The 10,091-nt window shown below is 45.3% G+C and overlaps 1 protein-coding gene across 3 annotated transcripts in view; it reads left to right on the top strand.

The window, feature by feature from the left end:
* The first annotated feature begins 1,541 nt into the window (after nt 1-1,541).
* ADCY9 (adenylate cyclase 9) overlaps nt 1,542-10,091 on the top strand; it is a 201,764-nt gene continuing 193,214 nt past the window's right edge. For 2 of the 3 annotated variants that reach the window (XM_037910377.2, XM_037910376.2), the window contains exon 1: nt 1,542-4,506. In XM_037910377.2, the coding sequence (XP_037766305.1) occupies nt 2,805-4,506 (1,702 nt within the window). In that variant the 5' untranslated portion in view covers nt 1,542-2,804. The remainder of the gene's footprint in view (nt 4,507-10,091) is intronic. The other variant, XM_037910378.2, reaches the window with a different exon arrangement.

The raw sequence follows: 10,091 nt of genomic DNA, 5'->3' as shown, positions 1-10,091 counted from the left end.
GAAAATGGGGTTGTGAAAAAAGTGGGGCAGGGTCCCTTTGAAAAGAGAAAGGGAACAGATCATTAGGAAGGAATCAGGGTAAAGGGTGAGAGGGGAGTAGTGTCAGACATGAAAGTGAATGAAAGGAAAAGAGTTGGTGGAAGATGTAGAGGAGGCTTTGCCTGGTCTGATTTGAGTCAGATATATCTTTAACGTCTGCTGAGCTGCCTTTGCATCAGATTTTCCTTCCCATTTTCATATTTCACTAGCCTCCACTGAAGAGAGAGGAGAGAAAAAAAAAAAAAAGAAACAACAGAAAACATGACAGGGAAAACATGGTTAAGGCAAGAAAAATGACAGAGAAACCCACCTAAAAAGATGAGTGAGATCCTGGTTATTATCTCTGACTGTTCTAAGAGTGAATTTCTGCCTGACCATTTTTAAAAATAGAAAAATAAAATCTATTTTCTGTTGTTGAATAAATTATTAGTTCTAAGACAACTATTTTCTCTTTAGTGGGAGAAAGAAATAGGTTCAGGGGGTCCACCAGGAGTACTGAGATATGTATGTAAGGTGGCATGAGGATTTGTGGTTGTAGCCCAAGTAACAGAAAAGGGAACTCAGGCTGCAGAATGCCCCCATAATAAATAAAATAGCAATACTTTGCAATGGTGTAACAGTCACCATTTTAGGAAGAGGAGCTTTACAAACATTAATTAATTAACCTCACCATGCTCTTGTGAAGGTAGGTGAGCATTTTATTGTATCAATTTTAATGACAAAGAAACTGAAACACAGCTCCAGAAAGGTATTTAGACTCATAATTTCCATTGAAATTACTGAAAGTTAGGAGCCTAGCTTAGCCACATCTGTGGATCCGGGCCAGAGACATGACTAGCTTAAGGTCACACAGCAAGTTTAAACCAAGAAGAGAACTCGGGTCTGTGCCTCAGAGATTGATTCTATAGCAAAATGTTACTCTCTAAAAATAGCAGCCTGGATTTCCCGGTGGAGGGTCTATGACTGATACTATACCAAACACGCTTCCTTTCCAAGGAAATGGCTTTCTAACTGCCCAGCGCACACAGCCTAGAATCTGAGGGTCAAACCGAATTTCTTCCTCCTGGCCTATCCTCACCATCCGGGCTGTGCAGGACCAAGCGCCTCTCCCTGGCACTGGCTGGACCCCCAGTGCGTTCACCCGAGCTCCGCGCGCCCCGCCGGAGACGGTGGGACTGAGCGGGCGGGAGTTCGCCCAGTCTCTCCGCAGGGCCGGCGGGACCCGCGAGGCTAGGGCGCCCCTCGTTTGCGGCAGGCTGTGCGCACAGGGGGCGGAGGGTCTGGGCCGGGGGCCGCAGCCTGAGCGCTTCGCCAGGAGAGGCACGCATCCAGCCTGGCTCCCTCCGCCCCAGCCTGGGGGCGCCGCCCGGGCCCAGCGGCCCCTGCCCCGGATGGCGAGGGCGGCGGTGCGCGAGACCCGGGTTGGGGGCGGGCGCGTGCACTAGCGCCAGCACCGCCCGCTGACCGGGCTCGCCCCCCCTTGCTCCGTCTTTGGGGCGCGCGCCCGCCCGCCTTCTCGCCACGGGGGAGGGTGGCACGGGCACGAGCGCCGCCGCGCGAGCCCTCAGCCCGTTCAGTGACAGCCCGCGGCAGAAGATGGTGGCGGCGGCGACCCGCACCCCTTTGGACCCGCGCTCCCTCGGCCGCGCCTGAGCCGGCAGCCCCGGTCCCGGGGCCCCGGCGCTGCCTGGAGGAGCTCCTTGCCCGCGGCGCCTCCCCGCCGGGAGGGTAATTGAATTAACTCGCCAGCAGGGAGCCGGGGCCGCCAGGGACACGAGCGGAGGCGGCGGCCGCCCCAAGTGGTGAGCCCGGCCGGCGGCGCCTGCGCCTGGCCTTGGTGGAGCCGGGCGGCCGGTGGCTGAGGGGGCTGCCGCTCCGCGGCGGGACTGTGGGGGCCGACCCCCCTTCCCCCGGCCGATCCCTGCGCGCCGGGAGCCCGTCAGGAGAGAGCGGGGCGGCTCCGAGGCCGAAGGCCCCACCGGTGGGAGTGGAGCCCCCACCCCGGCGAGTGCGAACGGCCGCGCCAGCCCCTGGGGGCGGCAGGGAGCAGCACAGGCCGGCGGCTGCCGCACCACAGCGTGGCGGCTGCGCCTCCCGGGCGTCCCGAGGCTGCCGGCGCGGGGGGAACTTTGGGGACGAGGAAACTAACCCGGCACCAAGCGCTGGACCGCCTCGGCTCTGCCGGAGCAGCGCGGGCTGCGGGCGGGAGCCAGACAGGGCCAAGTCGGGCTTGTTCCTCCGCGTCAGCGTCAGGAGTGGGGATGGTGCGGCCGCGGTGAGAGCCACACGCTGCTAACACGCCTGGCCTCGGGAGGCACGGGGCTTTTCCTCTTCCTCTGCGGTGAGCAGCAAAAAAGATGGGGAAGAGGTCCTTTCCCGAAGGGGGCTGCTTGTCACTCTCCCGACAGTGATCTGCACTTATTGGAAAGGACCTGGGGAGTGACAGCAAAACTGCAACTAACTTGGAACAAATCGCCCCCAGTTTGTGGACCGGCAGCTGGACATATCTACTACAGCCTTACATTGGAATATGTGGGCCTGTCTAGGTCCCAGTCTCCTGTTTGTCTTGTCCTGTTTGAAGGATGAGTAACTGAAACTTGTGGACCTGCCTGGCGGTTTCTTTAAACAGGCAGTGATTTCTCAAAGAATTTAAAAACAACTGTCCTAGGAAAAGCCCCAAGTCAGAAAGTTAAAGTATCACTCTATTTATTGTTTTTAAAGTCCTAAGGACCCATCTCCTAAAGCGCTTAAGAAAATCTGGCAACATGGCTTCCCCACCGCACGAGCAGTTACTACATCACCACAGCACTGAGGTGAGCTGCGACTCCAGTGGAGACAGTAACAGTGTGATGGTCAGAATCAACCCCAAACAACACCAGGGTTGCTCCTCTTCCAAGCATTGCAAGTACAGTATCTCCTCCAGCTGTAGCAGCTCTGGGGAGTCCGGAGGTGCCCGCAGAGCAACAGGAGGTGGGGGAAGCAGTGGTGCAGGTTTGCGCAAGAAGAAGCTGCCTCAGCTTTTTGAGAGAGCTTCCTCCAAGTGGTGGAACCCCAAGTTTGACTCCAACAATCTGGAAGAGGCCTGTATGGAGAGATGCTTCCCGCAGACCCAGCGTAGGTTTCGCTATGCCCTTTTCTACATAGGTGTGGCCTGTCTCCTCTGGGGTTTATATTTTGGAATCCACATGAGAGAGAAACTGATTGTCTTCATGGTGCCAGCTCTGTGCTTCCTCTTAGTATGTGTAGCATTTTTTCTGTTCACTTTCACTAAGACCTATGCCCAGCATTATGTGTGGACCTCACTGATCCTCACCCTCCTTGTTTTTATTTTGACTCTGGCTCCACAGTTCCAAGGTTTGACACCTATCTCAGGAAGTGATGACACATCCAATCATACTCCCCCTGTGAGAGCCACGGACACTTGCCTTTCTCAAGTAGGCAGTTTTTCTATGTGTGTTGAAGTGCTCTTGTTGCTCTACACAGTAATGCACTTACCTTTGTATTTAAGCTTGTTTCTGGGACTATCCTACTCAGTCCTTTTTGAAACCTTTGGTTATCATTTCAGTGATGAAGACTGCTTCGCACCCCTTGGAGCCAGTGTAATTTACTGGGAACTGCTGAGTAAAGCCTTGCTTCACATCTGTATCCATGCTATTGGTATTCATTTATTTATCATGTCTGAAGTCAGATCAAGGAGCACATTCTTGAAAGTGGGGCAATCAATCATGCATGGAAAAGATTTGGAAGTGGAAAAAGCACTGAAAGAGAGGATGATTCATTCTGTGATGCCAAGAATAATAGCTGATGACTTAATGAAACAGGGGGATGATGAAAGTGAGAACTCAGTCAAACGTCATTCCACCTCAAGCCCCAAAAACAGGAAGAAAAAACCCTCCATACAGAAAACCCCCATTATATTCCGTCCTTTTAAAATGCAGCAGATTGAACAAGTGAGTATTTTGTTTGCTGATATTGTTGGCTTTACTAAAATGAGTGCAAACAAATCTGCCCATGCATTGGTGGGGCTGTTGAACGATCTGTTTGGCCGCTTTGACCGTCTGTGTGAGGATACCAAATGTGAGAAGATAAGTACTTTGGGAGACTGTTATTATTGTGTAGCAGGATGCCCAGAGCCCCGAGCGGATCATGCCTATTGCTGCATTGAGATGGGTTTGGGTATGATTAAAGCCATAGAGCAGTTTTGCCAAGAGAAAACAGAAATGGTGAACATGAGAGTTGGAGTTCACACTGGGACAGTCCTTTGTGGCATTTTGGGGATGAGGAGGTTTAAGTTTGATGTGTGGTCCAATGATGTCAACTTGGCCAATCTAATGGAGCAGCTAGGGGTGGCTGGCAAGGTCCATATTTCGGAAGCTACTGCCAAATATTTGGATGACCGTTACGAAATGGAGGATGGAAAGGTGATCGAACGAGTTGGCCAGAGTGTGGTAGCAGACCAGTTAAAAGGTATGTGCTTTATTTTGTAATGAATCTTCAATGAGGCGGAATGTACAAGGTTTTCTGTTAACTGATGTGTGCTTTACTGACCTAGGCAAATTGAGTAAGTTTTACATTTACCAGTAAAAGCTTGAACTCAGCAACATAACAGAAACTGCAGAATGTGACACTTCAAGCAGGGATGAAGGGTGTGAAAGAACTTCTAAAGAACTTGCAATATTTGCTGACTTCAAAATTCCTTAAGAACTCCCCTGAGGGAATGTCTCATAATAGAAAGTAAACTTAAATGTCTTCATTATTCAACAAAATGTTCTCGTTTCAATACAGTGTGACATCTTCCTAATTAACTTCATGTGCCATACATAAGGCATGTGTGTTTTTGCGGGCTTATATATAAAAATTGTGAGGTTTTGGTACTGAAAGTTGGATTTTAACCACTGTAAAAAAAAAAAAAAAAAAAGTGAGTTAACGCTAGTTATTTATCTGAATAGGCATTTTGGTGGGAAATGACATGGATTCATAGAAGAAAACTGAGCAGTGTGTATAGTTTGATAGCAAGTTGTTACAGTTGTGGAGTTAAAGCTTGGGGTTGGAAAAAACTACTCAAGGTGGTTAACTGAGCTGATAAATACTCTAATCTTTGTGGCTCTAAGAAAAGTTCAGGTACATGCAACAAATACAAACTTGCTATTAACAGAGGAAAAATAGATCTCTCCAATATCTTTCATTGTTGATATGGATTTCTAACATTTACTTTTTCTTTGGTGATCATTTTAGATAGAAATTCTTGATTTTTTTTTTTGTATAAAGAATGCTTGAGAGTGCATGTAGAAATGATTGAAGTATTGTAGATTTAACTGCATCTGTCTTTGAACATATATCTTTTCTGATATCTAAAACTCTGCCCCATTGTGAGTGCATACATCACAAGCATTTTCTGTTCCTACAATGTCATGTGAGTGGTGCAGATGCATTCTTTGCCCTGCAGAGTTTACAGTTGAAATTGGATAATAGATAAAATGAGCGAGGGAGTGGAACGTAGCAGAAAATAAAAAGTATTTGAGATTGTTTAGGTTAAGCATGATTTTTCCAGTTCTTATATTTCTTCATTGTACATAAGAGCTTGTGGAGGACATGAAGGGGCAGAACTTGTGGGAACAATATGGGTGGGCTATGATGGAGAAAGAAAGAAGGTTGATTCTTGGTGGTAACAAAGGTGAGAAGTAAGGTCAGAAGGATCATGGACAGGCCAGTGAATATGGAAGTTAGGAGAGTAGTGCAAAACAATGGGGTAGTAAAGTGAGTGAGTGACAGTGAGTTGGTATAATAGATGAGCAGAGTGGCAAAGTAAAATCACATATGGCAGACAGCTGTTATGGTGAAAATATTACCCATTTTCTTGATGAGAACATTAAGTTATTTGTCCTTACAGATGTGATGCTCAGGTAATGACATGTGAAGTGTAGATGGAAGGGGTGCTAGAGGGAGAAATAAGTGGTAACACAGGTGGTTGGAGGCTCTGAAGGCATAGTTAGAGGCACTGAAGCAGAATGGGGGCTTCTTATTTTACTCAGAGTTTGGGTCAGGGATTTTTTATTTTACTTAATGCTTGTAAAAAGTGTTGACCCAACTGACAGCTGAGGATACTGAAATCTTTAATCTTCATTTAAAGAGGGATAGGCAAGAATATACTTTTAAAAAAGTCAGATATTGGAAAAGCTGTCCCATTACTGACCTGTGTTGACTCTGGCCTTTCTGGTAAAGTTTATTGGAAAGGTTGTGGATAAACAACTCTGTTTCCTTGATTGTTGTCAAACTGTGTACTGAGCTAGGTATAGTTCAAAGGTTGTCCTTGTGTTGATGGATGATGATCTAGTAATGGATGAAGATTAAATCCCCTTGCTGGTCTTATTAGGTTTATCTGCTACCTTCAGAACCACTGATCACAATGTGGTATTCATACACTTGTGCATGACAGTGAAAGTTGATGCTGCTGCTCTTATGTGAATTTGTTATCTTCCGAGGAGATCATAGAATCACAGAATATCAGGATTGGAAGGGACCTCAGGAGGTCATCTAGTCCAACCCCCTGCTCAAAGCAGGACCAATCCCCAATTTTTGCCCCAGATCCCTAAATGGCCCCTTCAAGGATTGAGCTCACAACCCTGGGTTTAGCAGGTCAATGCTCAAACCACTGAGCTATCCCTCCCTCCAAAGTGGAGTGTAGAGCAGTTATTGCTCTACCTTGAAGTTGCTCTCCTGTGGTCTTCCTCGAGGTTCCATTTTGCCTTCACACAAGTAGAGAAGGCCATTAGTAGGCTTAGTAAGGAAGCATCTGTTGCATTATTTTCAATATGCTCATTACACTCAGCTATAGATTCCTCTCTCTCTCTTACAGTACCTTTCACAGTTTCTGGTGGTGACTAGGAGATTGTGGACAAGGGCAAATTGATTGAGGCTCCATCTAGATAAGACAGAAGTGATGTTATTGGGTTGGGGGAAAAGTAATAAAGAAGAGATGGTAAAAAAAATTCTGACCTTCTGATTGTGTGTGTGTGTTGTGTATGTCACACACGTTTGCATCATAAGAGTCTGATTAGAATCCCTTTTGTTGTCTCTGGAGGATCATTTGTCCATGATAGCCAAGATTTTTTTTTTTCATTTGTGTCTGGCTAGGAGCTAGCAATCTTTTCTTTCCAAAGTGACCATGCCTCTTTAATTCATGCCTTTCTCCCTTCCAGTGTTGATTACTAAAATGTGCTGTGCACAGAGTTACACATTAAATCCATTCAGAATTGACAGCTAGTGCAATAGCAGCAACCTGTTTGTTAACCAGAATATCCTGCTATGGGCACATTCAACAAGAGCTTCATGGTCTGTACTGGCTGCCTGTGGTTTTCTTTTCAGAGTTTAAGGTATTAATATTGACCTAAAATGGCTTAAGAGTTTTCTGCCTGAAACATTGCCTCTCTATGCTATATTGCAACTGTTAAATTTTGTGGAGGCACTTAAGCTGGACCCCTCTCAATATAGGAATTGGATTTAACCTATTTTATACATAGCCTATCAGACAGATTAGATGGTAATGGCTTTTAAGGGGATGTTATCAACCTAAATATCACATTTTTCTGATTTTTTTACTTAAACTTATTATAAAAGAATTAGAAGAAAAATGTTGGGTTTTTTTTCAATGTATTTTGTGCCTTTGACAGTACTACATATGTAGTCAGTTTCACCTGTCGCAATATGAAAGACTTGCATAAACAGTGAAAGAGAAAAGAAGTAGGGTAATGTGACTTTTTTAAAGCACAAAATTTGGCAGGGACTCAAGTAGGCATAGAACCTGCTTTTAATTAAATTTTGAAAATGGACTAGTTTTCAAGTTAAAGTTGTTTGGATTGAAACTAGGATGTAGAGATGAAAGATGGTACCAATCAATAAAATTTTCTCCAGAGCCATTCACTTGTGCCCCCCTCTAGCCTGTTCATGGAACAATTACTTTAATGACAAAAATGTGAATATATAAAGTTTTTTTTCCTCCCTTCTCTTGTTATAGATCAGCAGTTATCTCACATCTTCTTACTTGCTCTTTACATATATGCAAACATAAATAAAAGTGTGTATGTATGTGGTTTTTAAAACAAAATCATACCTGTATGCACTGGGTGTTGGATATGGTCCCTTTCCCTCATAATAGCGGTGCTGAGAGCTATTATGATGCGTATTTTCTGCAATGTGTTGTCTCCTCATTACCTTTTTTGCAGGGGCAGGGTACCACAGTGTAAGGTGGGCATAAGAACATGAATAAAACAGAATCAAGAAACAGCACTGATACCAGTTTAGCATACCAGCAGTGCTTTGTACAGATATGTGGGGAATCTCAGTCCTGCTTTAGAGAGATTTATTTTTAAGCAGGAGTTCTAAGAGAGTTCTGTAGTAGGAATTGAAGTCTCCAGTGGTTGCTTGTTCTCTTCGCTTGTCCTATGTCCAGGACCTTCTCAGTGGCAAGATGGGTGTTTGTGAGGTGATGTGGTAATAGGAAGGTTTCTTTAACCTCATGAGTAGGTCTTCTGTGGGAATGAGTTGATAGCAGACAGAGAGAAAAGGAATATTGTTGAAGTGGTGTAAGCCTAGGTAGGATATTAGCACTCTGCTCTAGCATGGTAGTGCTAACTGTAACAACGGACATAAGATTTATTTATTCTTCAGTATTTCATTTCTCAATCTCCTCCTCTTCCCCCCGGACCTTCAGGTTAGTTTAAGATTTTCTTAATAATGCAATCCTATTTTGCTTTTTTATATTGCCTCTTTTAATTGTATGTAGTGCCATAGTGGGAATGGTGGGCTTGTTAAGTTTGATACTAGCTACTTTCTATTTCTGGAATGCATGCTGAGACTGCTTTTTGTAAACTTAACTTAAAAAAATTCTCTGGATGTGTCTGATTTAGAAATTTCAAGCAGTCAAGTCTTTCTTTCCCCATTTTTGCTGGAGATCTCCTTGGATGACTAGGAAGCTGGAGTGGGAACTTTTTCAGTCATGTTACTGTGATAAAATGCCATTACTCATATAAAATCCTATGAGTTGTCACCACTGGAGACATACAAATGAAAATGAGAGTTCTGTCACCAAAATTGAAGTTAATCAGACAAGGTGTTTTGTGAATGTAAATGTTTTTTAAAAAAATTTCTGCTTGATCCTAGTTTGCAAGTGGAAAGTAGAAGACAGTTGAAGTTAATTGGATTAATCTAATGCCGGGCAGGGGAGCACCTCCCTCCTCTGCTGCATTCCCCCTCCCCTATCCATCTGTGTATGTGCCTATGCACATGTGCATGCATATGCTTTCTCTTCTTCAGAATACCCGAATCCTTAGGAAGAAAGCCTTGCCCCCTGGAGACCTTGAGAGGTCTGGTGCCAGGAGAGGCATTGCAGGGTTTGGCTGGGGAGTGATTGGGGGGAATCTCCTTTGGTGCTCTAGAAGTCAATAGATGGCTCATTGAGCCTCTTCTAGGAGGGAGGCTAGGATTCCAGCAAGCCTCTTAGATAGGACTAATGAGCCATTAATAGCCTGAGGCCTGTGGTGAGGAGGCCAATAGGCCTCCTGAAGCTTCCAGGGAATGAGAGCCCATATTAAACCTCCTAAAAGGCTTGCTAAGGGTTGATGCATTTACCTCAGCAATGCCCTACTCCAGGGTATCTGCTAAGATCTGCAGCATTCAGATTCCCCTCCTGAGGATTTTAGGAGTGTGCATTAGAACAACATATCCCCATATCTCAATGTCTGTACTTTGACCCGTTAACCTTTTACCCCCAGTCGGGGAGATTGCAGATTATGTATTCCTTAGGCCACCCGCTCCTAAACCGATTTTTGCACCCCTTGATAATCTGTACCTTATTCTCTGATAACCAGAAACTTCTATGCTTAAACTCTGTGCCGTTTTCTTTTTACTTCAACATCATCGTAAAAAAATTGTTCTCCCGCTGCAGACATCAGACGTGTAGCCTGCACCCTCTCTCCTAAAAAAACGGAAAATCCCAAATCCCTTTCCCCTTGCTTCCCAATCCTGTGCGAAGGCTATTAAAAAAGTCAAAGAAA

The sequence above is a fragment of the Chelonia mydas genome, chromosome 10 (genome assembly GCF_015237465.2).
Source record: "Chelonia mydas isolate rCheMyd1 chromosome 10, rCheMyd1.pri.v2, whole genome shotgun sequence".
NCBI lineage: Eukaryota > Metazoa > Chordata > Testudines > Cheloniidae > Chelonia > Chelonia mydas.
This window is presented reverse-complemented; position numbering and strand designations above follow the sequence as displayed.